At 38.8% G+C, this 27,811-nt stretch overlaps 1 protein-coding gene across 11 annotated transcripts in view; it reads right to left on the minus strand.

Annotated features, from left to right (window-relative positions):
* Positions 1-27,811, minus strand: part of CASK (calcium/calmodulin dependent serine protein kinase) — a 381,055-nt gene that overhangs the window by 107,828 nt on the left and 245,416 nt on the right. For all 11 annotated transcript variants that reach the window (XM_075999330.1, XM_012781844.2, XM_012781842.2 and 8 more), the window contains exons 7-9: positions 23,448-23,623; positions 18,864-18,986; positions 6,482-6,565 (exon numbers count right to left, since the gene is read on the minus strand). In XM_075999330.1, coding sequence (XP_075855445.1) covers positions 6,482-6,565; positions 18,864-18,986; positions 23,448-23,623 — 383 coding nt within the window. The remainder of the gene's footprint in view (positions 1-6,481; positions 6,566-18,863; positions 18,987-23,447; positions 23,624-27,811) is intronic.

Raw genomic sequence — 27,811 nt, forward strand, 5'->3', positions numbered from 1 at the left:
CTCAGTCTCCCAAGTAGCTGGGACTACAGGCATGCACCACCATGCCCGGCTAATTTTTTTAATATGTATTAGTTGGCCAATTAATTTCTTTCTGTTTATAGTAGAAACGGGGTCTCGCTCTTGCTCAGGCTGGTTTCGAACTCCTGACCTGGAGCAATCTGCCTGCCTTGGCCTCCCAGAGTGCTAGGATTACAGGCGTGAGCCACCGCGCCCAGCCTATAAGTAATTCTTAAATTAATCATAATTATAGTTTTCTTTTTTTTTTTTTTTGAGACAGAGTCTCACTCTCTTGCCTGGGCTAGAGTGCCGTGGTGTCAGCCTAGCTCACAGCAACCTCAAACTCTTGGGCTCAAGCAATCCTCCTGCCTCAGCCTCCCAAGTAGCTGGGACTACAGACACGCGCCACTGTGCCCAGCTAATTTTTTTTCTATTTTTAGTTGTTTGGCTAATTTCTTTCTATTTATAGTAGAGACAGGGTCTCGCTCTTGCTTAGGCTGGTCTTGAACTCCTGACCTCAAGCAATCCTCCCGCCTTGGCCTCCCAGAGTGCTAGGATTACAGGCATGAGCCACTGTGCCTGGCCTATAATTTTCTTGAAATGTCAATATGTCACACACCAAAATGAAATGCTTCTGGCTAGATGATTCTGTGTGGCATTTAAGGAAGTAGAAAACAAGAAAATGGTTAGCTCAGACTTCTACTAAGTTAAATTACTGAATGTACTTGAGGAAGCAACAAAATTATTGAGGAACACAAGAGTTGAACAGAGATGTATTACTGACTTGAAGACAAAAGCAAAAAAACCAATACTCTCTTTTTGCTACTCCCTAAATAAGCTCAGAAACAAGCACAAGTCTGACAGGCACAAGGGCAATAAGGTCCATTTAAAAAAGTCTAAATACAAGGCCGGGCGCTGTGGCTCACACCTGTAATCCTAGCTCTTGGGAGGCCGAGGCGGGCGGATTGCTCAAGGTCAGGAGTTCAAAACCAGCCTGAGCAAGAGCGAGACCCCGTCTCTACTATAAATAGAAAGAAATTAATTGGCCAACTGATATATATATATAAAATTAGCCGGGCATGGTGGCGCATGCCTGTAGTCCCAGCTACTCGGGAGGCTGAGGCAGGAGGATCGCTTGAGCCCAGGAGTTTGAGGTTGCTGTGAGCTAGGCTGACGCCACGGCACTCACTCTAGCCTGGACAACAAAGTGAGACTCTGTCTCAAAAAAAAAAAAAAAAAGTCTAAATACAAAATACATAAGAATCATCCTATTAGGATTCAGACACTGAACTCAAAGCCTTAAAAAGGGTGGAGAATTTGGAGAGGTTGAGACTGAACAGAGATGACTAAAAGGCTAGAAAATTATTTCAAGGTAGAAATGTTAAAGGATTTGGGTTGATTATATTTAAGAATTAGGTCCTAAATGATAATTAGGTGAGATCACTGATTAAATCAGAACTTCTGATATCTTTCCACACAGTCACAACCAAAGTTATCATCCAGTTTAGTGTCTGCCTAGCCTATATATATGTGATATTCAAACATATTCTAAACACAGGTCTAAAACCAGGAATTTAATAACATCCAGTCAGGATATATGACTAAAAGAGGCTGTACTATCCTCTCTAAAGAAAATGAAAAATGAGGCTGGGTGTGGTGGCTCACACCTGTAATCCTAGCACTCTGGGAGGCTGAGGCGGGCGGATTGCTCGAGGTTAGAAGTTCGAAACCAGCCTGAGGAAGAGCGAGACCGGGTCTCTACTATAAATAGAAAGAAATTAATTGGCCAACTAATATATATAGAAAAATTAACTGGGCATGGTGGCACATGCCTGTAGTCCCAGCTACTCAGGAGGCTGAGGCAGCCAGATTGCTTGAGCCCAGGAGTTTGAGGTTGCTGTGAGCTAGGCTGACACTATGGCACTCACTCTAGCCCGGGCAACACAGTGAGACTCTGTCTCAAAAAAAAAAAAAAGAAAAATGAGACTTTCAGGTGTACTAGACATGGCTACATTTATGAGCAATTGCATGGAATATCTATGATATGGGTATCTTAGAAATCCTCTTGAGTCTGTATAAAAGTATTTTATAAAGATGGTCTTAAAAGGTACATGATAACTTTCAAAGGCTATGTTGCCCCAACAGGAAGTAATAAATTCTATATTTCAGAATCACAAATTAACAGAATTGCTTTGTAAAATCAATATAGGAAGATCAAAATCACTTACATTGTTATTTGTGGAACTGTTCATACCAGAAAAACAGTTTTCAGTTTTTAGAATCAAAGGTACCTTTTGGATACCAGATTTAATACTCTGATTAGCTGGAGCCCACAATAATTGCTGTCCCAATTTATTGCCTTAAGTATAAATCCTCAAGTATAAATCCTTGAGTATAAATCCTCACTACAGAGGACTGTAGTAAATGGTGGGTTTCATTAAGGCACAAAGGTCTTGGATAAATCTTTATGTTAGCTCTTGTTGAATTAATAGAAAGGGGAAGATTGCCAAAAAGCAGACATTATAGCTTCCTGGGTGACTTCAAAAGGTGCTGCTTAGGTATAAGCATTACTTTTGGAGGTACCAAGATTCCATATAGCAGTACTGTACAATAGAACTTTCTATGATGATAGAAATGTTCTTTACTTATACTGTCCAATACAGTAGTCATCAGTCACATGTGGTACTGAGCATATGAAATGTGGCTAATACAATTGAGAAATTAAACTTTAAATTTTATTTGATATTAATTTATTAAAATTAAAATGTAAGTAGCTACATATAGCTAGTGGCTACTGCAATGGATAGTGCAGCTTTATAAAGTACTGGAAAACAGCACTGCTAAACAAAGCTTTCCTAGTTATGCACAGTTCAGGAATGCAAGAGACCAATCAGTAAGTCAGAGAAAACTTTTGCATTTTACAAAATCAATAAAGGAAAATTGTAGAAAGTTATTGGAAATCCTTGCTTTCTGTATATATAGGGAATAAATGGTTTTTCTCCTCTTAATTGAATCACATGGGCTCAACTCACCATTTTCTAAACTGATTACAATAAACTTACCCAAATATAGAATATTGCATCTATTTACAGAGAATTTCTTCAACATACTTCACTGTGGGGAAATTTGCTTTCTAGGAGTAGAAATAATGGATGAAGCAATGGGGATGACTTCTAGAACAGACTCTCTCCTGAACCTCTTCTCTAGATAGACAAGCTCAAATACTCAGACACCCCTTTGCTCAGTAACTCCTTCGGTAGATGACACCCAGGATTAGAGTGCAGGTGTGCCCCCTTAAGGGTCCCATACCCACAGAGGACAGATTTACCACACAGCCTGAAGATCACATAGTCTGCCCCATGCATCCTAATATTCAGTTTGAGAAAATATGATCCTCATATCTAGTTCTGTGATCAGGAACTATGTACTTTATTAAAGGAAGTATTGTTTCCAGAATATTTTTTTTTTTTTACTGAAGTATTAAAATTCTAGAACTTAGTATGAAATAAAAGGAGGAAAAAACCTAACACATAAAATGTCTGGTAACCAAAATGGGGAAAAGAAATTTTCTATCATCATTCTATCATGACTAAGTAACAAAAGTAATTTTCTACTGTTTTTTGTGAACTTCCTTTTCAATCACTTCCAAGGGAGTCATAAAAATTAGGCTGTCACCCACTACTTGAGGAAGTTAAAAACATTGTCTAGGTAGAAGGATGAGCACCTAGCTGCATGAAAATAAAGTGTGTGGTGGGCTCAGAAAGCCAGGGAAGTTGTAATCTCTGTTCTAAAAGACTGCAGAAGCGTCGGAATTAGAATTAGCTCCTTGAGGATGGTCAGTATAACATGTTTTAACATGGTGCTTGAACAACTCAAAGGAATATAGCCTTACCAAAAGCTGAAAACATTCAATAACCCTGCTGATGTTCCTAATTCTAGGTTGTTTGGTGAGTCTTAAAACTTTAAATAGTCCTACAAAGGGATGTGGTAAATCCACACATGACCCCTCTCTGCTGTGACAGCTTGGCCCTGTCCAAATGAATCTTAGTCACCACTTTGGCTATTTTAGGCCCAAGTCTGATTTCGTGGCACTGAGAGAAGTACAGCGTGTGTTTCTTGTGATGGGGCAAGCCCAAGCCCTTCTTGGGCAATGAAAAGTTCAACCCCAGATAGTGCAATGTCACATGAGGCCAAAGAAGCATTAGAGTTAAAAAGACTTAGGGAATAGATGAGAAGTATAATTAATAGTTTCCTTGGGGAGGGGACTAACTTCAAAAACAGCTGACCAAATTTCACTTTGGATAATAAGATTTTTTTTTTCTTTTGTAGGCTAATTCTAATTCCGAACACTAGTTCAAGCAGATATCAAGGCAATAAAAAAAAAAGTCTTGTGAAACTTCTTCAGGCACCATCTCAGTAATGGCATATAATTAATAATTATTTTTTGCCAAGGATTTTTAAAACAAATATAGAAGAACCAGTTTGAACTGCAAAAACAACTATGTCCTAACTGCAAAAACAACTATGAGAAAGGCTAAAATGGGAATATATCAACACCAACAATGACAATGTTAAAACTTCTCTTATTCTACAGTAGTACTATCCAATAGAACTTTTTATAATGATGGAAATCTCCTATATCTGTGCTGTCAAATATGGTAGCCACTAGCTACATGTGGTTACTGAGCACTTGAAATGTGCTAGGGTGACAGGAGAACTGACCTTTTAATTTTATTTAATTTTACTTAATTTAAACTTAAATAGCTGTATGTGGCTAGTGGGCATCATGTTGGACAATTCAGCTCTACAGGATAATATTGTGGCATAATCGTTTCCCCAAAAGTCATATAAATGTTCTCATAAATCTAGAGTTGTATACAATTATTCACAAACTTCAAGGGTTGAACGATAACAAATTAATGATATTATTGCAATTTAAGACATATCTGGGCCGGGCGCTGTGGCTCACGCCTGTAATCCTAGCTCTTGGGAGGCCGAGGCGGGCGGATTGCTCAAGGTCAGGAGTTCAAAACTAGCCTGAGCAAGAGCGAGACCCCGTCTCTACTATAAATAGAAAGAAATTAATTGGCCAACTGATATATATATAAAAAAAAAAATTAGCCGGGCATGGTGGCGCATGCCTGTAGTCCCAGCTACCCGGGAGGCTGAGGCAGAAGGATCACTCGAGCCCAGGAGTTTGAGGTTGCTGTGAGCTAGGCTGACGCCACGGCACTCACTCTAGCCTGGGCAACAAAAGCGAGACTCTGTCTCAAAAAAAAAAAAAAGACATATCTGAGAATACTAAAGAGGAAAACTTTTATAATTGGCAGGAGTCATATGACTAAGAAGGGTTACTATCCAATCAATCGCTTAGAAAAGAGTTAACATCTTCAGTATCAAAAGTAAGTCAGGCCGGGCGCTGTGGCTCACGCCTGTAATCCTAGCTCTTGGGAGGCCGAGGCGGGCGGATTGCTCAAGGTCAGGAGTTCAAAACCAGCCTGAGCAAGAGCGAGACCCCGTCTCTACTATAAATAGAAAGAAATTAATTGGCCAACTGATATATATATAAAAAATTAGCCGGGCATGGTGGCGCATGCCTGTAGTCCCAGCTACTCGGGAGGCTGAGGCAGAAGGATCACTCGAGCCCAGGAGTTTGAGGTTGCTGTGAGCTAGGACGCCACGGCACTCACTCTAGCCTGGACAACAAAGCGAGACTCTGTCTCAAAAAAAAAAAAAAAAAAAAAGTAAGTCAAACATACATTAATTTTGAGACCTTAAGATAAACAAGTTTCTTCTGTTACCCTGGGGCTGGGGGGTATGCTGTCACATAGCATTTTCTCTCAGTGCTGGAAAGACTCCACTATTTTATGTTAGGTATTTTTCTGAAACTTTTAAAAGCAAATGGAGTCCCCCAAATGGGGTGATTACCATTTTTATTTTTATTTTTTTTGTGGTTAAGTGGATGATAGGGAGAATGGTAAAAGGGAGAAAGATACCTAGGAAGAATAAAGAAAAGAAGGTGAGAAAAATGATGTGAAAGTATTTTTTAGTAGATCAAGGTAGTGGGGGATTTCATTTACTACTTTGTGATGGTTATTTAATCCTAGTTCCAGTTGTAATTCAATGTTATTTCATTGAACTAAACTCACATTTTCTGTCAAAATATTTAAGTTTGAGCAAACATGGCCTAGATTCATATTCAATAATAATGGCTAATAATGTAACTATATCTCTACTACGAATTTCAAAGACAAATCTAAAATATAAGTAATCTTTCATTTATTATAATTTATTGTTTAGAATCATACTTAGATGTTACCTTAAATGATTTAAAATGCCCAAATCTTATTTAAATGGTGGTAATTTTTAGAAATGAGAATTTAGCTATAACAAAAACAATGGCCACTTTATGGGCACTGAAACAGAATAAAAACATTACCATTAACTATATCTTTCTGGCTTTTTGCTGATTTCTTTAATTTACCTTTAGTTTCCTCCTTGCATTGAATTTCCTCAGTTGCTCTACTGTTTCTGGAAGATGAATCTTGTAGGCATAACGATCCCGCTCCTATAAAAGACAAAAGATAGTGAATGTTATGAAACTGTTTTAAAAAGTGAAGAAGCTTAATCTAAAACAAACAACAAAGCTCAAATTCTTAAATGTAAAACTTAGATTGAATTCTAGGAGATTGCAGATTTTACTCTATGATAGTGATAAGTAATCTGAAATGAAGATATGAAGGTTAAAACTGATAGTAAAATAATACTTTATTTTCAGCAATAATAAATGGCTGAAACAATAGATAACATAATTTTCAGATATATCGCTATGTGGCTAACATAATCATAACTATTATGAAGTTATCAAGTTACCTTTGACATGATTTGTCAGATAAAATGAGCATTTGAAAAATTAATTCCACTATTGATCCAGCATTCTACGTTGTCAGGAATAACTGGACTACAAAATCACAGAATCTTTGAACTCCATGCTGAGTCCACTTTCATTCTCAATGGATGATCATTCTGTTTGACCTCACCCAGTAGGAGATCATTACTTTCTGGCAGCCCATTACAATTTTAAGAAATTGTAATTTAAAAAATGTACATTCTCAGCTTAGGCCCACATCGGGCTTGTTTAGGCTAGTTTTGTCTTTTGGGGCAACACAGAGGGGGATCATGCTCCCACTAAATCTATTTTTCTCTGAAAGAATGCCTCCAGTTGCCTCAACTATTCCTTATGTATATTTCAAATGTCTTGTTATTCTTCTTCTCCCCCTTTGGTTCTACTGTAATTTGCCAATGTATCTTAAAGATTTATATGCTGTAAGCACTCATTCATTTCATAAATATTTCTTGAGAGCCTACTATGTGCCAAGCATTGTAAAACCAACAAAGATACCAGCCCTCATGTAGTCCATATTCTAGTGGGAGGAGATGAGAAAACACAAAAAAGGTAAATTACAGAGTATGTCAAAAGTACTATGGAATAAAGCAAAAAGTAAAGCAAAGTAAGAGGGTTTGGGTACACTTCAATTTAAAATAGTGTGGTCAGAGTAAGCCCAATTGAGAAGGTAACATTCAAAAGAGGTGAGGGAGTGGTCTAGGCAGAAAGAACCATCAATGCAAAGGCTCGAGGAAGGCAGTGTGTGTGGAATTTTCAAGAAGTGGCAAGGAGACCAATGCATGTGCAAAGTGAAGTGACTGGGTGTGGGGAGAACAGTGGATCAGATCAGAGACATGACAAGGCTGGGGTAGAGCCATGAAACACTTTTGGCTTCTTTTCTGAGGGGGAGAGAGAGCTACTGGAGAGTCTTGAGCTAATGTAGCATGATCTGACTTAACTTTATGTTTTATTTATTTTTTTGGAGACAGGGTTTTGCTGTGTCTCACAGGCTGGAGTGCAGTGGGTTCATCATAACTCACTGTAACCTCAAACTCCTGGGCTCAAGTGATCCTCCTGCCTCGGCCTCTCAAGTAGCTGGGACTACAGGCACGTGTCACCATGCCCGGCTAATTTTTGTGTTTTTTTTGTAGAGATAGGGATCTTGCTATTTTGCCCAGGCTGGTCTTAAACTCCTGGCTTCAGGTGATCGTCCTGCCTTGGCCTCTCAAAGTGCCAAAAATTACAGGTGTGAGCCAACACACCTGGGCCATGATTTAACTTCAAAGGAACATCCTGGTGGTTGAGCTGAGAATAGACTTTGAAGGGGATAAGAGTTTTAAAAAAAGAAAAAGTAGGAAGACCAGTTAAGAGGCTATTATAGTCACCCAGGTGAAAGAGGATGGTGGATGAAACCAGATGGAAATAATAAAAATGGCAAAAGAGAGATAGACTCTGAATATTATATGTTTTTTGTTTTCTCCCAAAAGCTTAACTGAAGTAAATTAGTATATGATAAATGCACATATTTAAAATGTACAATTGATAAGTTTTGACATATGTCTATAACCATAAAACCATCACCACAATCAAGATAATGAACATACCCATCACTCTCAAAAGTATCCTTGTGCCCTTTTGTAATCCCCTTTCCCCATCCCCAGGGAGCCACTGATCTACTTTCTGTCAACAAAGATAAGTTTGCATTTTCTAGAATTGTATGTAAGTGGAATCATACAGAATGTGCTCATTATTATCCAGCTGCTACTCAGCATGATTTTGAATTCATCTATGCTGTTGCATATATCAATTGTTCATTCCTTTTTATTGCTGAGTGGTATTCCACTGTATGGATATATCCTATAATTTGTTTATCCTTTTACCTGTTGATGGACCCTAGCTTGTTTCCAATTTTTGGCTATTCTGTACAAAGCCGCTGTGAGCATTCATGTATAAGTCTTTGTATGAAGGTATGTTTCATTTCTCTCAGGTAAATACTAAGGAGCAGAATGGCTGGGCCATATGATAGTAGTACGTTTAACTGCCCAACTGCCAACTGAAACTGCCCAACTGTTTTCCAAAGTGGTTGTACCATTCTACATTCCCACTAGCAGTGCATGAGTTTCAATTGTTTTACATCCTCACCAACACTTGCTATGGTCAGTCTTTCTGATTTTAGCCATTCTAATACATGTGTACAGGTATCTCACTGTGGCATTAATTTGTATTTCCCTAATGACTAATGAGGCTGAGTGAGCATCTTTGCTTATGCTTATTGGCCATCTGTATATCTTCTTTGTTGAAGTGTCTGTTCAAATCTTCTCCCATTTTGAATTGAGTTGTTTGTTTTCTTGAGTTTTGAGACTTCTTTACATATTCTGGATATAAGTCCTTTTCAGATATATAATTTGCAAATATTTACTTCCAGTTTGTAGCTTGTTTCTTTACCCTCTTAACAATATTTTTCAAAGAACAGAAGTTTTTAGTTCTGCATATATTGTGAAAGTAGAGAGAATATGGTTTTCTAAAAGATTGGATATGGGGTATGAGAGAAAGAGAGGAGTCAATAACAATAGCAAGGTTTTCGGTGCGAGCACCAACTGTGATAGGGAAGGCTGAGGCAGGCAGTCTGAAAGATGCATGTCATGCCTGGATTCTAGAGCAACAAACAGGTAATAGAGATGATTTTTAAATGCCCTATTCAACAGAATAAACAGGTTTTCTAAAGTCTACTGTTTTGGCCAGTTATCGATAACAAAGAAACTGAAGATTCAAAAGTGAAGCGTTAAAGTGACTACCCAGTGACGAGACAGAATATACACAGTTCATCTTATGCCTCCACTAATTCCACTAAAAACCCTGAATACGATATATAAAGCAACTAACTGAAGACTCTGAAAGCTGGAGGAAAGAAGGTAGAGTGGGTAGGGATTCCACTTGAAGGGCAATCCTGTGGTATAATTGCCAATTTTTTTTTTGGCCTCCTAATATAGACTAGTCTGGGTGTGAGAGCAGCCTGCAACCTAGAAACTTTAAAGACTAGAAACTTCAAAGACTAGGAGAGCAGACAAAATGGGCTCCCCAAAAGCCCACTCTCTTTAGCCAAAAAACTGAGAAGAGGTAGTTGCTGCAGGACAGAATCCTTTCTGCGTCTTTCTGTTATATTAGCATCATTTGAAAATCTATTTCACAGCCTGGCTGTGCCTTTTTCTTTCTAACAGATCGGGAAATTTACTGTATATCTGACTGTGAACTCTATTTCTAGTGAACACCTTTTCTGCTCACCATTCACTAAGGTGAAGTGGAGAGATAAGGACAAAAAGGTTTTCTTAAAAAATAAAATTATGCTTCAATTATGGTTTCTCATATTTTCTAAGATGATGAAATCATGAGATTTAAGAAAAGTCCATGGCTGGGCGCAGTGAGTGGCTGATGTCTGTAATCCCAGCACTCTGGGAGGCCAAAGCCGGAGGATTGCTTGAGGTCAGGAGTTCGAGACCAGCCTGACCAAGAGGGAGATCTTATCTCTACTAAAAATAGAAAAAAATAACTGGGTGTGTTGGCATGCACCTGTAGTCCCAGCTACTCAGGAGGCTGATGCAGGAGGATTGCTTGAGCCCAGGAGTTTGAGGTTGCTGTGAGCTAGGCTGACGCCATGGCACTCTAGCCTGGGCAACAGAGCAAGACTGTCACACACACATACACACACACACAAAGGTCTGTTACAATATCTCTTACCAGAAAACAAGCAATAAAAAAACCCTCAAAGCATTATAAATCAGACAACAGAGTAAAAATAATATTTTTCTGTATTAAATATTCCCTCCTGACACTAATAATAATGTGATATGAATTGAGAAAAATTTCTATAGCAATTTGCCTTGCACTTTAATGAAGTATATGATTCATAGTCCCTTGTGCACACTAGATACTGAATACACATTTAATTGGTGTGTTGATTGATTTTTCCACAATTCAAATTGATTAGGCTGAGATAAATACCTTTCCACCTTTTATTACATTGAATATAATTTACAGTCTACATATTAAGGCTACAAAGGGTGTGAGAAGAGCTCAACCATGTATGGGGAAAGTACAATCTTAGTTGGCTTACTTTTGTTGGAATAAATATTCACAGCAAGCATCATTAATTCAGATAGATAAAAGTGTTAAATAGGTATAATTTAACAATCATAAGATATAAGACATTCACGTATTACTGAGTCTAATACTCAAATTCTTTTTTTTTTGATATGAAATGATTGAAGAGGACATTGCATTTCTCGTGGTTTTACCAAAAAAAACAATTTCTTATCTTGTTTTTTTTTTTTTTTTTTTACGTAAAGCAATGGTACTATGACTTTGGGCACTCTTCATTATAAGGATTTTCATCATTTTATTTCTTCACTTTGCAGTTATTCAGGAGTTTTTCATATTTAAGCCACAGCTTCCATTTTAGTCATTCTAAATTAACACCACTTACATACATAGTAATGATTTATAAATATACACGGACAAGTGTTGAAATATAAGTCTGCTTTCACCAGACAGATAATATACTCATTGAATTCTTTCATCTTCAGATGACACATAAGAAATGAAGTTAAACTATACTTCAGACATGGACATGGCATGTAGCACTGAGCTCAAACAGCATTTCTAGAACTTTTAAAAAGTTACTGATATTCTTTTGTCTTTTTTCTGGTGCCAGAAATCTTTTATGTATTAAGCTCAGATTATTTAGAACAAGAACTGTAATCATTGTTAGGAACATGGTTTTCCAAAAATAAATATGTTATTAGCCAAGATAAGTTTTGAAAGCTACTATAAGTATGTACTATGCAATGCTAAAACATCTTCTGAAGGATCTTAGAAATGGACTTAAATGACTGCCATTTTCATTGTTATCTGCCATTTAGACTAGCTTCTAATAAACAAAAGATCCTCATTATGGAGAAACTGAGAAAAGAAAAGGAAAAATAGGAATTCCTCCATAACTGTTCATTATATGTCTGAGAGAAAAAAAATATTAAGGAAGTATCTAAGAACTGTTTACCTACTCTTTTCTGGGGGAAATCAGGCATAACTATTAATAGTATTGAGTATCAGAGGTTCAATGTATATTTGAGAAGTAATATTCTCAAGGAGACTCAAGATCCACTGGAATCTCAAAATTCTGTAATAGTATTCCATGTCATCACCACTAAGATACATTATTATTATTATTTTTTGGGAGAGAGTCTCACTCTGTTACCCTGGGCTAGAGTGCCGTGGCGTCAGCCTAGCTCACAGCAACCTCAAACTCCTGGGCTCAAGCAATCCTCTTGCCTCAGCCTCCTGAGTAGCTGGGCCTATAGGAGTATGCCACCATGCCCAGCTAATTTTTCTATTTTTAGTAGAAGACTAATTTTTCTATTTTTTTTTTCTTTAGTAGAGATAGGGTTTTGCTCTTATGGCAAAAGCCTGTGAACACCTCCCAGCGAGGAGTATTGGGACTCTGGACTAGAGAATTTCTATTCAGGGGCATTTACTGCCTTGCTATGAGATATTAGCTAAAGCCACTTTTATGACTAAAGGGTATAAAATGATATTGACACTTGAAATACCCATGATGTCTTGGGTGATGACAAAAAATTATTCTAATGGGGAAAGCAATACCCGGAAGAGTTCCATAATCAAATGGAAATGGTTTATATGCATTCATGCTATCTGGGGAGTGTCAGGAGGAGATTCACAAGCAGGGAGCCTCTGTTTCCCCTAGGACTGACTCTGGAACTATGTGAGCAGCTATTGGATTCTACTCTCACTTGGACAATGCTCTATAAACAACTCTGAACTGAACACCCAAGAATTGCTGGGTTTGTAGATGACAGTTCCAAGGTGAAGGGACAATGTCCTACCTGGATTGCTGCTACTCTGATCAAAAAAGGTAAAAACCAGATTAGCTTGTTGGGCTGAATTACATGCTATTTTCCTAGTAGTGATGAAAGAATTGAACAAATGGTAGAAATCCTTGTGTTTGGGCTTTTCCTGACTCACGAGCAGTGGCCAGTAGCCTGGCCACATGGTTGGGCAGAAGGGCAATGGAAACCTGCCCTTTTAAGGGATGCCCATGTGGAGCATGGCCCTGTGGAAATTTGAGGGGTGTGTTAAAGTAGGAAATGTCGATGCCCATCAGAAGAACCCCCTTCCAGGTTAGGAAGTGATTGGAACTGACAAGCATAGATCCCGTGTGCTCCCTTGAGGTGGCCATCTGGGTTCACGAAATGCGTGAGTATGGGGCTACCGCAGCAGCGCAGAGATGGGCTGAATCTAGACACATTCCTCTTGAACTCTTCTCAGGTACAAAATGCCAATAAGAGTGTTCTATTTGCTGTTAGAGGCAAGGACCCTCAAAGACCCTCAACTCCCCTATGACTCGTCCTACGCACGAGCTTCGCCCTGGAAAATTCCAGCTATAGCTCCGAGAAGAATGCATTCCATGACGTGCTGACCACGGAATGCTCCAGGGAGTGCTAACTGCAATGGTTCCCGACCACCTGCCAGGTTGGAGATGAGTAACCAGTCACAAACAGCTTCGATACGATAAGACGCTGATTGGGGCTGATTAGCCCAAACCCAAGACTCATCGTCACCCCACTCTATTTTTCTGTTTCTACTTCTTTGTTTCTGTATGCTTATAAAACCTACAAAGAATCCAAGTAAAGCAGACCTTGACAACCCTTTGCTTGGTCTCATTCCTTTCTCTCGCCCATCTCTTTTTTTTTTTTTTTTTTTTTTTTTGAGACAGAGTCTCACTTTGTTGTCCAGGCTAGAGTGAGTGCCGTGGCGTCAGCCTAGCTCACAGCAACCTCAAACTCCTGGGCTCAAGCAATCCTCCTGCCTCAGCCTCCCGAGTAGCTGGGACTACAGGCATGCGCCACCATGCCCGGCTACTTTTCTATATATATATCAGTTGGCCAATTAATTTCTTTCTATTTATAGTAGAGACAGGGTCTTGCTCAGGCTGGTTTTGAACTCCTGACCTTGAGCAATCCGCCCGCCTCGGCCTCCCAAGAGCTAGGATTACAGGCGTGAGCCACAGCGCCCGGCCCCTCGCCCATCTCTTTCAGGCACTGTCCCCCTTGACCCCACGAGTAACAGAAGGTCCCGCGGGCCGGGACAATTTGCCAGCAAAAGACAAAAAAGTGCTGACGGGTATGGAGTAGATTCTGTGGTGGAAAGGCCCTGAACATAGCTCACAAGTGAGACTGGTACTGGTAGCTCTGGGGGTCTACAAATGGGTATTAACAAGAATAGACACTGACTCTGGACTGGGCTTTGCTTAACCTGTGGAAGATGCAAATGCTCAGAATGCCATAAAAAAACCAGAAGAGAAGATATTGCATGTACTTGGACAGCTTAACATTCTTCAGGCCAAAGAACGCACTATACAGCCCATAATGTTCAACAATTGGCAGAGACATATTTTCCTTAGAGTAGTAATAGCATGATAGAGAAGTAGAATGAGCATTTAAAACACTGGTTGTTGGCCAGGCATGGTGGCTCACTCCTGTAATCCTAGCCCTCTGGGAGGCTGAGGGGGGACGAATCACTCAAGGTCAGGAGTTCGAAACCAGCCTGAGCAAGAGTGAGACCCCGTCTCTACTAAAAATACAAATTAATTGGCCAACTAAAAATACATTAACAAAATTAGCTGGGCATGGTGGTGCATGCCTGTAGTCCCAGCTACTTGGGAGGCTGAGGCAGGAGGATTGCCTGAGCCCAGGAGTTTGAGGTTGCTATGAGCTAGGCTGATGCCACGGCACTCTAGCCTGGGCAACACAGTGAGACTCTGTCTCAAAAACAAAAACAAAAACATTGGTTGTCTAAAGCAAGGGGAAATAAAAGCATGAGGGGCTGGCTTACTTGTGTTCACAGGTGTTTGCTCACTCACTCAACATGAGTGGGGTAAAGGAGTGTCCCCACTAGATTTTCCCATTTACCTGTTTGATGTGGGGAGGAAGGGGTGGAAGAAGATGCTAGGATGACTGTGCAATTCTTGCCAAGGGAGGAGTACCCTGGTATGATGATTATACTTTTTTCTTTTTTCCCCACATCACCTCAACTTTTTTTCTTTTCCCTACCTGATACAGTGGTCCTAGGACTAGAACTGCAAATGCACCTTCTGGTAATAGGGAAGACTCCCAAGCAAGAAACAATAACTAATATATTTAAACCTTATGTCCGAATTCCTAAGGCCTGATGGGGGTGGGTTGTGCCTTTATGCCATTTGGCAAAATTGGGGCTAAGAGTGGATGCAGCCATATTGCCTGGTGGTAAAAATAGCTCAGTTGTTCTCCACCTGTGTAGCCTTACCCTATCTGAATGGGAGTGGACTGAGGGGGAGGCACTTGCTAGACTAGTATTTCTGCCTGCAGTATAGATCAGCACAATGTCGATTCTAATGTCTCTTGCAAAGGTCTTTTGCTGGCAAATAGAACACTCTTATTGACATTTTGTACCTGAGAAGAGTTCAAGAGTTAATTGATTACAATTAATACAGAAAGAATATCACCTGAGGGTAAAGGAATAAATAAATGGACTATGAATTCAGGGACATCCAGTATTACATTAACAATTTGAAAGAGGCTCAGAACAAAAGATGACATTGTCATTTAGTTCAATTATACCAAATGCCTGAAAGGCATATTTTAGCAGAGACTACTCCTGCTTTCAGAATCTGACAAGATCAATGGAAGTCTGCAAACCTGAATGGCCTCACCCTGGGAGACATACTCACACAATATAATGATGAACTGTAGTAATTATTAATGACCGAAAGAGATTCTAGTAATGTGGCAGTATCTTTTGAGTTGTATATCCTTTTGATGTAAGGGATCTGGATTGGAAGACCAAAGATAGACTGTGATATTGTAAAATATATATTTGGTCTTTGACCCTGTTTCCTGGCACATAGTTCCTAAAATCCTTAGAATCTCCAAAGTGATGGTTTTTTGTATGTTTGTATTGACTGATGGCTACCAGCACACAGGTAGCTTCAAGATGAGGCTGGTCACCTGAAAGACCAAGGCAGGATTAGAGGGCTGGGACTTGCAGCCTCAACCTCCTACTTCTGGGGAGGGGAGAGGAGCCAAAGGTTAAGTTGATCACTAACGGCCAATGGTTTAATCAATCATACCTATGTAACGAAGCCTCCATAAAACCTAATATAGAAGGGCACAGTACAGGGAGCTTCTGGATAGCTTCATACATGGAGGTTCCTGGAGGGTGGTACACCTAGAGGGCATGGAAGCTCCGTACCCCTTCCTCCATAGCTCACCATATGCATCTCTTCATCTGTACCCTTTGTAATATCCTTTATAATAAACCAGTAGATGTAAGTCTTTCTCTCGAGTTCTGTGAGTAGTTCTACCATATTAATTGAACCCAAAGTGGAGGGAGTCATGGGGTCCCCAGTTTATAGCTGGTTGGTCAGAAGTTCCAGAGGCCTGGACTTATGACTGGTGTCTGAAGGAGGGGGAAGGTCTTCGGGGTCTGAGCCATCAACCTGTGGGATCCGATGCTATTTGCACATAGATAGTGTCAGAATTGAATCAGAGGACACCCAGCTGGTATCCATTTCAGGGTTGATTGCTTGGTTGTTTATGGGGAGAAATCATACACATGTGGTCAAAGAAGTCTTCTGGTTTTCTGTGTTGATTGTTGTGTGGTGTGACGGCAGAGAAAAAACAGTTTGTGTTTTTCTACCTTCAATAAAGAAAAAGAGGAGGAGCAAGGACAGAGGCCTTTAGCATTTCAGTGTGGAGAGGCGGGTGTGGGGAAATGAGAAAAAAATCAGCAAGATCTAAGAAGGAACAGTCAGAGAGGCAAAAGGGCAACCAGGAGAGACGGGTGTCATGGAAGCTAAGGGAAGCATTTTAGGAGGACGGATGTCCGAGGTTGCTGATCAGCCAAGAAGGACAAGCCCTGGGATGTCACCACTGGACTTAGCAACATGAAGGTCAGTAGTGACTTGATAAGATCTATTTTAGTGGAGTTAATAGGACTGTAATGCTGACCAGAGTGGGTGCAAAAGAAAGGGATGGGAGAAACTGGAAGAACATGAGTAGTACAGACAACTCTTTCTAGGAGTTTTGCTGTCAAGAGAAGCAGAGACTAGGGCCAGGTGCAGTAGCTCACACCTGTAATCCTAGCACTCTGGGAGGCCAAGGTGGGAGAAGCTCTTGAGCTCACGAGTTTGAGACCAGCCTGAACGAGAGAGAGAGACCTTGTTTCTACTAAAAACAGGAAAATTAGCCAGGCATGGTGGCATGCACCTATAGTCCCAGCTACTTTGGAGGCTGAGGCAGGAGGATCACTTGAGCCCAGGAGTTACAGGTTGCAGTAAGCTATGATGACACCACTGTACTCTACCCTGGGCGACAGAGTGAGACTCTGTCTCAAAAAAAAAAAAAAAAGAGAGAAGCAGAGACTAGGGGCAGAAGCTGGAGGGGGTTGTAAGGTTAAGAGAAGAGGTGTGGGGGCTGTGTGTGTGTGTATGTATATAATAAAAACAAGCTACAGCATGTTAGATCCAATAGAGATAGAAAACTGATGATGCAGGAAAGGAGGAAATTGTTGGGTCAACGTTGTTGAGTAAGCAAAAGGGATAGGATCTAGCATACAAATGAAAGGGTAGTGTAGTGGTAGGCTGAATTTAAAATCCTGGTTCTAGCACTAATGACTTCCATGACTTGGGCAAGATTTGTGTGTGTGTGTGTGTGTGTGTGTGTGTGTGTGTGTGTGACATAAGGTCTTGCTCTGTTGCCTAGGCTAGAGTGCAGTGGCGTGATCACAACTCAATGTAGCCTCAAACTCCTGGGCTCAAGTGATCCTCCTGCCTCGGCCTCCTGAGTAGCTGGGACTACAGGCATGTGCCACCACATGTGGTTAAGTTTTTCTATTTTTTGTCTATGTTGCTCACGCTGGTCTCTAACTCCTGGCTTCAAGTGAACCTCCCACCTGGGCCTCCCAAAGTGCTGTGAGCCACCACACATGGCTTTGGCAAGATTGTTAACCTCTCATAGCATTAGTTTTCTAACCTGTAAAGTGAGAATTTCCTGGAATTACTGAACTGTATAATGTCTTAATCAAATAGTATTATTTCATTGACATCTCAAGTTATAATTTTCCTTGATACTCATTGGCAGGATGGGATATAAAAACAATTTTTAAAATCTGCTTTTCTCGGCTGGGCGTGGTGGCTCACGCCTGTAATCCTAGCACTCTGGGAGGCTGAGGTGGGAGGATAGCTCTAGGTCAGGAGTTTGAAACCAGCCTCAGCAAGAGCAAGACCCCGTCTCTACTAAAAAATTAGAAAGAAATTAATTGGCCAACTAAAAATATATAGAAAAAATCAGCCGAGCATGGGGGTGCATGCCTGTAGTTCCAGCTACTTGGGAGGCTGAGGCAGAAGGATCGCTTGAGCCCAGGAGTTTGAGGTTGCTGCTGTGAGTTAGGTTGGCGCCACGGCACTCTAGCCCGGGCAACAGAGTGAGACTCTGTCTAAAAAAAAAAAATCTGCCTTTCTCCTAACACAGTAAATACATATCTAGGATCTAATGAAAAATCGTTAATGTTATAAAACACACAGTCACACCCCAAATAAAGAGAATTATTAAAACATGGTATTATTTTAGTTTGTTCATATTGCATATCTTTGAAACATGTGTTGGCAGAGAACAAATAGGCCTTCCTTCCTGATGTATTTTGTCTTAATCCTCTCGTATCCTCTGTCTGATAACTGGTTGACCCTCAAGTAATATATTCTCTATTCAGATGTTTGCAGATGATGTGCAGGAACAGCAATCAAGATGAACAAAAACTAATGAAAAAGCTCAGGAAAAAAAATTGTTGAAAAGGGCTACTTTAGAGAGCAATATGTTCCTGTTACTAGAAGTGTTCAAACCAAGTGTAGATGGTGATCTATGTGCTCACGTACCTTAAGCCATGGGTGATTCAGTGCTTCATAAACAGTGATCCTTTCAGCTGGATCCAGCATCAGCATGCGACGTACTAGGTCTTTGGCACTTTCAGAGATATGGCTCCACTGCCTTGGATTCATCTGAGGAGGAGGAAAGGAATATTACATCGTTATCTTCGATGAGAAACTAACATTCACTATTATTTAATATTCCTATACTGCTTCAACGTGAATAAAATTTTCAGAGCAAAGGACAGAAATTTGATTCTAAGGAAGAAAAGGACAAATGCAATTCTTTTGTTGTTGTTCACTATATGAGAATTTGGATCAGTAAATATTCCATACATATGCTCTTGTTGTTATAGGTTATAATATTTTTAATAATTGAAGAATAGAACGTTCGTGATTCCAGCTTCTATCTTTAGATCCTCGACTAAAGAGACTAGAATATGTTGATCCAGAAAGGACTAAAATAAAATTTAAAAAATTTAAAGAAATATTTAAAAAATGTTTTTAAAGACTGGGATCAGCAATAATTGTGAACTATGTGAAGTTATTAATAGGATATTTTGGCCACTGTATCAATTGTAGTATTTAGGAAAAAGTACACTATTACTATAGGCCCTACAAAATAACCAATTTGCTTGAATATTATCCTCAGCGAAGTTACATTTGTCTCTCTTTTAGAGATGAGACAACTAAGCCACATGGTAAATTGACTAAAATCAAACAGAAAGAATTATGAGTTTTTCAAAAGATACAAGATTTATGAGAAAGGCTGTGGATCTGTGAAGAAAGAGTTGGAAGGTTTCTGGGAAAAGGGGTATGTATGAGACCAGGAATCACAACGCAATTCAAAGAATGCTAGGGCTTGGGCAGGCAAATGGGGAAAAGAGGTAGAGACAGAGCAGGGTCTCGTTCCCTATTCAATGAATTGTGAAGACTGAGAAGCAGACTGATGGGGTGAGGTTATGTGAGCTGCCTGGTGCCAGCAGCTTTAAGCAAAGGCATGGATTTAACAGGCAGAGACCTATGCCACCTTCTAAGGGAGAAAGATGAAGAATAAACTCCACAACAATTTAAAGCCTAATGAAATCACAGTACTTGCATGCAGTACAAATGAGTCATTACGATTTGGCCAAAAGCTAGCATTAGATACTCAGCTCTGGTTAATGTGAGGCTTTGTACTTGTAGATGGAGAGTGAAAAGTGTCTCCATGTTAGGGACAGCTGTTAAAGTTGAACGGTGCTCCATTTTCTTTTTTATAACAGGCAGAATTTCAATAGTAGCCACTTCTGCTTGTCAAATCCTTTTAAGATGAATTCCATGAAACTGTTTAAATATTGTCATCCTATTGAAATTGTGGTTGGTTGATCAGTTTGAAATAAGGAGGTAAGTAATTAGACAGGGCTTGGATAGCCTTATTCCCTCATCCCCATCCTGAAGCTGATGAGCTCCCTAAAGTCTGAATAATTTTTCTTTGGCAAAATGGTTGAGAAATCATCTGAAAGTGGTTGTAAGATTTCTGAAGTGAGTAGAGGTTTAGAAGGATACCCCCTGTCCTTTTTATGACAAAATCCAATACAGGGTTTTCCTTCAGCTGAGAAGAGTAGCTAAAATTAATCTGGGAGGTTGCATCTATAAGGGGGAACAAAATAGGGCTATAAAATAATCTCACTTATTTGAATACCAAAGCCACAGCAGCTTAGAATCTTGCTGTGAAGATATCAACTGGTTACCTGTAACAATGATGTAAGATGATACTGTATCTTTTATATATAGTTGGGGAAATATATTTTTGTCCCTTATTAAAAAGTTTATTGAGATTAAATGTAGCATATATTCCAGCTAAATAGTAATAGTATTCTCTGTGACATCTACCTTAAAAGATCAGGTAAACTAGCAAATGAGAATTTAAAATATTAAAATCACTTAAGACCAGTAGCAGTTTATAAACTATGACAATTTAAATGCATTACATTTAAAAGGTATCATCCAACTTTTCTTGAAAATACCGATAGAATTCAAAGATTTTTGTTAATAGTTCTTCTGTTAAGAACCAATAGGATGGAGAAATGGTTATTTTGAGATCTGCTTTAAAATAATCTAGTAATATGTAGAATATAGATAAAACAAGATTGGTCATATGTCAACTATTGAAGCTGGGGGTTCATCATACTATTCTCGCTACTATTTTTATTTGTTTGTAATTTTCTATAACAAAAAATAAAAAAGAAATGTTGACAGAATCATATCACAGTATTTTTTTTTAAAAGGCCCATGAAGTTCATCATAGATGGGAGAGATGGATCTATACTTCAAACTAAACTGCTGAAAATCTGAGCCTTTTGTAAGAAAAGCCAGGAAGATAAACTAGAGTTGAAGTTAGCCAAGTAAAGTAGTAAATAAGTTATTAATCTCAAAGCTTCAAATCCTGGGTACAGAAATTATGATATAGCTGCCACCATCAATCTCACTTAACTATAATAGTAGGAATAGGGAATTTTTAAATAATTTAATTTTTGCACATGTGTGAACAATCCAAGTTTCTTACCAAGAAATAAAAATAATCATTCAATGTTTTAAAAATAGACAAAATCAAATACCATAGGCTGTTGAAATGAAGCACATTGCCTTGGAAACCAGGAAGTTAGCAACTGAACAAACACAAAGGAAAAATTCTATTATTAGCAAATGCTTATAACTCAAAAAGGCAGGTGGGAGATTTTATTATATGGTACCTAAGTCACAAGTTGCTGTGAAGATTAAGTGAGTTAATATAAGTAAAGTGCTTAGAACAGTTCCTGGCACAGAATAAGTGCTATGTCTGGTTCTGAGTTAGCTATCTTTATTGCTAGTATTATTATGCTGATGAATTACTAATCATGTTTCGTTTCATATGTTAGTATCTGTGATTTCAGTTGGCAAAATTCAACCAGAAAGCCTTGGCTGTGCATTCCTGAGAGCCACTCACCATTTCCAGGGATTGAAGGGGATGACTGACTACTTACAAGCAGTTTCCTGAGACATTTAGTTACCTTGAAAGTATTGATTTTATTCCCCAGAGGCCAACTGATTCTAAGAGAAGCAGAAAAAACCTATACCTAAAACATCTTTTTCCATTAGCAGAGTTTTGATATACATCTTGAACCAAATAAAACAAAAGACAAACCTGTATGCACTTATAAACTGATAGTGCACAAGACAAAAACAAACAAAAATATACACCATTCTCATCTCCGGAAGCTTCAGTTATGGCTTAAAGGATAAGGCTGTAGCTCTGAAACTACTTCACTTTTCTTTTTTCCAAGTCCCATATAAAATTCTAACATTACTGAAGAATTGAAAAGAAACCTTTAGGGAACCTCACAGTTTTGGAGTCTAGTGTTATATACGCCTGTGTTTGGTTTTATATTGGTAGGCATGGCAGAAAATGAAACAGTGATTCAGTTGAATACAAAGTATGAGTTTCAGTAATAATGGGAGGAAAAAGAATTTCCCCAACATAAACTGCCTTGACCTGATACCCAGACGCCCACCCCCATGCTTCCCACGCCCAGCCTCCTAGTCCCTGTCAGCTGTACAGAGTGGTACAGAGCAAAGAAGTATAAGAAGAGTTGGGATAGTGAAATCAACCTTAAGCTTATTTATTTCCAAGAAGTACTTAGGTCTTTTTGATGCAGTCATTCACAATGTCAGTAACGACTTTTTCATTTTTTTTAAATTTTATTTCACTTTTTTTGGAGACAGTCTCACTCTGTTGCCCGGGATAGAGTGCTGTGGCATCAACCTAGTTCACAGCAACCTCAAACTCCTGGGCTCAAGCATTCCTTCTGTCTCAGCCTCCCGAGTAGCTGGGACTACAGGCATGCGCCACCATGCCTGGCTCATTTTTTCTATATATATTAGTTGGCCAATTAATTTCTTTCTATTTTTAGTAGAGACGAGGTCTCACTCTTGCTCAGGCTGGTTTCAAACTCCTGACCTTGAGCGATCCTCCCACCTTGGCCTCCCAGAGTGCTAGGATTACAGGCGTGAGCTACCATGTCCGGCCGACTTTGTCATTTTTTAATAATGAAAGTAATAATTTACTAATCACAAGTCTGTGATAGTACATGAGGTTTCCAACACACGTTTAAGTCACATTGGAATGCCTCTATATTGTATCATGGAATGCAGTTGTGATCTGGCAGTTCAATTTATCTAGGAATGTAAATGGCAAATTTTTTCAGCTATGCTGGCATAAATTTAAAATTAAGATAAAGAATGACTATAATTACCTGGATGAAATTTCCATTTTAACTTCACAAACTAAGCAAAAACCTTTAAAAACAAAGCCCAATTCTCAAAGTACACAAAGAAGGGCCATAAAAGTTTTCTTCACCTGGATGATATAGTTCAGCTGACAAGAACTCAGAAATTTACTTGAGGTCTATGTTGCCTAACAAGGTTACTGGATCAATGGTGGAAGCAAAGATCTTTTCACTGATTGGGTAACTACACGGCAGTCAATCAGTGAGCAAAGATAGACAGTAACTTCAAAAAACATTTTTCAGGATAATTTAATCTCAATGGAAAAATAAGATGTTTATAATGCATTACCTTATATTTTCCTTTAATGATGCCTTCAAACAATCTTTCCTTGGTTCCGTAAAAAGGCAAACAACCGCTGAGCAGGATAAAAAGGATCACGCCGCACCCCCAGACATCTACAGGCTTTCCATAAGGTTCTCTTTTGACCACTTCTGGGGCCATAAAATGAGGTGTTCCAACGCGTCCTACATTTAAAGCAACAATGACATTAAGGAAAAACATTTACATAAAATGGAGTTTTCCACTTGAAAGCTGAAAATAATAGAATAATAACCTGAACAAAAAGTTTGCCAATATAAATTAAATACTCTCTCACCACCTCTCCCTTTCCTATAAAATCAAGTTCACAGAAGGAAAAAAAGATTATCTAATCACCTTTTGAAAATACTGAGCCCAGGATAGGTTCTTTGTCTTGTAACCCTGACATTCCCTGTTGAATTCTGCATGCTACACGGTAGATATTTATATAGTTCTTGCTTCAAGAATAAGTTTAAATTTTCTAATTTTCACATGTTTGAGTGTCACTAAAAATATAGTTTAGAGGCAGGTGGAAAGTCATCAGGCAGAATCTGTACCTGCTCAGGAAAGAGTTGGGAGGGGCAGAGGCAGGGTGAGGAGGGGGCAGGAGTGAAAAAGAAATCTGTGGACAAATGATTACTTTTGACTGTCAAATGGAAATTTCCCCAATGAAACCTAATGCTGAGAACTATTGTTTAGAATATGTATTTGAATCTGAAATCCTCTTCAGTTGCTTTTATGGACTGTAGCAATTAACAATGGTTAGTAATGTCTTGTTATAATATGAATTTTTCGTTTCCTCCTAACATTAATGTTTGAAGGAGAGCAAATATATGACACAAGCCAAAGCAAAATCATGAAGCTCCTCCCATTCAATCTGCTTTGATCCTTTCTTTTGTTTCTCTATCAAAAACTAGCTTTCTGGGAGGAATCTGGTATCAGTTGTTTGCACATTAATAACCATCTTTAACTCAATATCTTAAAAGGGGCCGGGCGCGGTGGCTCACGCCTGTAATCCTAGCACTCTGGGAGGCCGAGGCTGGCAGATTGCTCGAGGTCAGGAGTTCAAAACCAGCCTGAGCGAGACCCCATCTCTACCAAAAATAGAAAGAAATTAATTGACCAACTAAAAATATATATACAAAAAATTAGCTGGGCATGGTGGCACATGCCTGTAGTCCCAGCTACTAGGGAGGCTGAGGCAGTAGGATCGATTGAGCCCAGAAGATTGAGGTTGCTGTGAGCTAGGCTGACGCCATAGCACTCTAGCCAGGGCAACAAAGTGAGACTCTGTCTCAAAAAAAAAAAAAAAATACATAATAGGTCAGTGAGAACTCTACTGGTTAGAAAGACCTGGCTAGAGAAATATTTTTATTTCTGTATTGCCCCATTTTGCTTCATCAAGTAATATAAAGAAGCTGAAGTTATAGGAGCTAAGCCTCCTACTTTCATTAACAGCCTTGTTCTAATGGACAGGAGAGGAAAACAGGGCAAGAACTCAGGGTACCATGCAGGGCACTGGTTCCAGGGCACCAGTCAGGTACTTGCTAATGGTTTGGATGATGCTTTGAAATTCAACTTGACTCCTACCACTTCCCATATAAGAAAGAGCCAAGTAACTCAAAATTGGGGCCTCACTCTGGGAATAATTGTAGCCACCATGGCCATTCCCAGCCATCCTGAGGAGGTTCTTTCCATTTATCTGGATTCAAGACTACCTATTTCTAGAGAATCAGTGTTCACTCTTGGGGAAGATGCATGTCTTTTGGTTCAAGAATTTGCTCATAAATGATAGAGAAAAAACTATGTTATAGAATATAGAGGAATGCTCTTTTTATTTCATGTACCTCAGTAGATTGTGAAAAGGACTGGAGTTAATATTTAATATATATCAACTTCCTCAAACTCCTTGTTTTTGCTGTTAGTCTTTTTCCTTCTTTGTGAGCACTTTAATTTTATGACTTTGACCACAAAATTCTAAGAACAGGAAACCAGTTGCCAAACCAAATGAAATGTCATTGTTTGTGATACTTCAGACATATATTTAAATATATTTTGATAATATAATAAAAATCTTCCTACCTAGAATCTCAGAGAGGGAGTTGTTCTGAATAGCTATATTTTCAATACTTTAGGATTTGAATCTTTATGCACACACCCTTTTTACTTTAATAATTTTGTGTGGCTATCTTTCTACAATTTCCTGACTTCTTTTACACAGAATGCTGCACATAAGTTAACCTTTTCTTGATGACTCAGAGTTGTCATTGTGGATATCAATTAAAGAACTACGTTATAGAACAGAAAGCACCCTCAGGAACTTCAGCGGTATATACGGTTGATTTCTTTGGTATTAAAAGGCTGCTGCATGTTCCAAGTTTTGATGTCTGTTTAATATATTTTTTCCTGTCAGATTTTCATTTCTTTCCTCTCACTATGCTTACTTCAGTTCTGGCTTTCCCTAATTTGTTGCTTATAATCTGCTGTTAACTGGATACTGACTAGCAACCAGATTCTTTCATTTAATAGCAATTTCCTAAGTGCTTGCTAGGTCCTAGACACCATTGTAGGTGCTGTGGACATACAGAGAGATAAGCCATGATTCCCCTTGCCCTTACAAATCTTGGTCTTTGATGTGATTACAAGCCCCTGCATCCAAAGCTACCCAGAGCTATGTAGCCCAGATAGTTAAGGTTAATATGGGAGAGAAGGAATAGAGCTACTTAATTCAGGATGATGAAGATTAGCCTGCTTTTAAGAGGAGACAACTGTTAGTTCAGCCTTCAAGAACAGTAGGAGTTAACCAGATAAACAAAAAGTATTTCAAGGAACGGGAATAGCAGGTACAAGCTATGAAGGAACAAAAATCTATATAACTTTATAAAAAGTGGGATCAGGTCAGCCTCAAAAAGAATATCTTTAGATGCCCAATTGAGAGGACCATGACTGGGTTTTTGAGGGTAGGAATAATATTGCTGCTATTATAATTATTTTCTAGGTTCCTAGTTGTATTCTGGATAAGTGAATTTTCCAAATAGCTGAGTTGCAGACAGGGAAGTGTAAATGTATTTAAAGGTTTTTAGTGCATGGAATATATACAGGAGGGAATTCCTTTCTATTTGTAGGACTGGGGGTTCAAAGATTACAACTGACAGGAAAGTAGCTTTCTGTTTTAAAGTTGATAAATATTAGCAAAATTTCAAAAGTACTTTAAACAATAGGAAAGCTTTTTCTAAGAGAAATCATTTATTCCTTATCTACCTATATTTTTAAAAACATTGTAATGCTTAAAGTCATTTCAAGAATATTAAGAAAAGGTATTAACATATGACAATACTTTGACCATCAGGAAGTATTTTAATTCTAGAAGCATGGAGAAAATAAATTTTGAATAACTGACACACTGGGGGTTCAAAATTAGCTTTCAAAATATACAACTTGGGGAAAGGTTCATGGACTTAAAAGAAAATAGATTAACACGGAGAAAATGCCCAAGTAAATCTGATGAATCTATTTCCCCCCTTCAATCAAGATGCACAATAAAATATAATGCCCATGACATTCTGAACACTAACACGATGCAGGTCAAGAGCAATAGAAACAAAGTTATATATGGCCAGTTTATAACACACAAAAGGAATTCATTTCATCCCATTAACCTTAGGGATGTAATCATCAGAAATTATTTGTTATTAGTATAATTGTGTACCCATAACACATGGGTGATTTGTATAATTATATACCAGATTTTAGAGTGAGTTTAACAGCAACATTTGTTTAAAAACAAAACAATTCAGGGTTTTTAATTGATTGCAAGATGAAGATAAGCCAGCAGTGTTATGTTCAGTTCTGGCCCCATACTTTGTGGACAATGAGGAGACTCTGAACTAGCTGATATGAAGAATGGCTATATTAACCTAGGGGAATTAATTTGGATAAGACTTAGGGGGACATGGTAGCTGTCTTCAAACATTTGCATGGTGATCATGTAGAAGGATGAAAATTGTTCAATGTGTCTTCAAAAGTCAGAATTAGGACAGCTGGGTGAATGTTACAGAAAGACAGATTTCTGGTTCAATGCAAGGATGAACTTTTTAATACTTGAGGAGTTTTCCAAAAATGAAATGAATTGTTCTGGGACATAGTGAATACTTTTCCATCTGAGGAATTAAACCGGAGCTCAATCGTTTATTGAGAATATTCCTGGAGAATTCAGTCATTAGTTATAAGACTGGAGAAGTTCAAACCCCCTTGGAATCCTGAGATTCAATGATTCTATGAATTAAACTATGCTTTACTACCTGACCCTTTGGTCAGTCTTCTAATCACCAACAGAAAGCTTTGAATTAAGGCAA

This window comes from Microcebus murinus, chromosome X (assembly GCF_040939455.1).
Source record: "Microcebus murinus isolate Inina chromosome X, M.murinus_Inina_mat1.0, whole genome shotgun sequence".
Lineage (NCBI taxonomy): Eukaryota > Metazoa > Chordata > Mammalia > Primates > Cheirogaleidae > Microcebus > Microcebus murinus.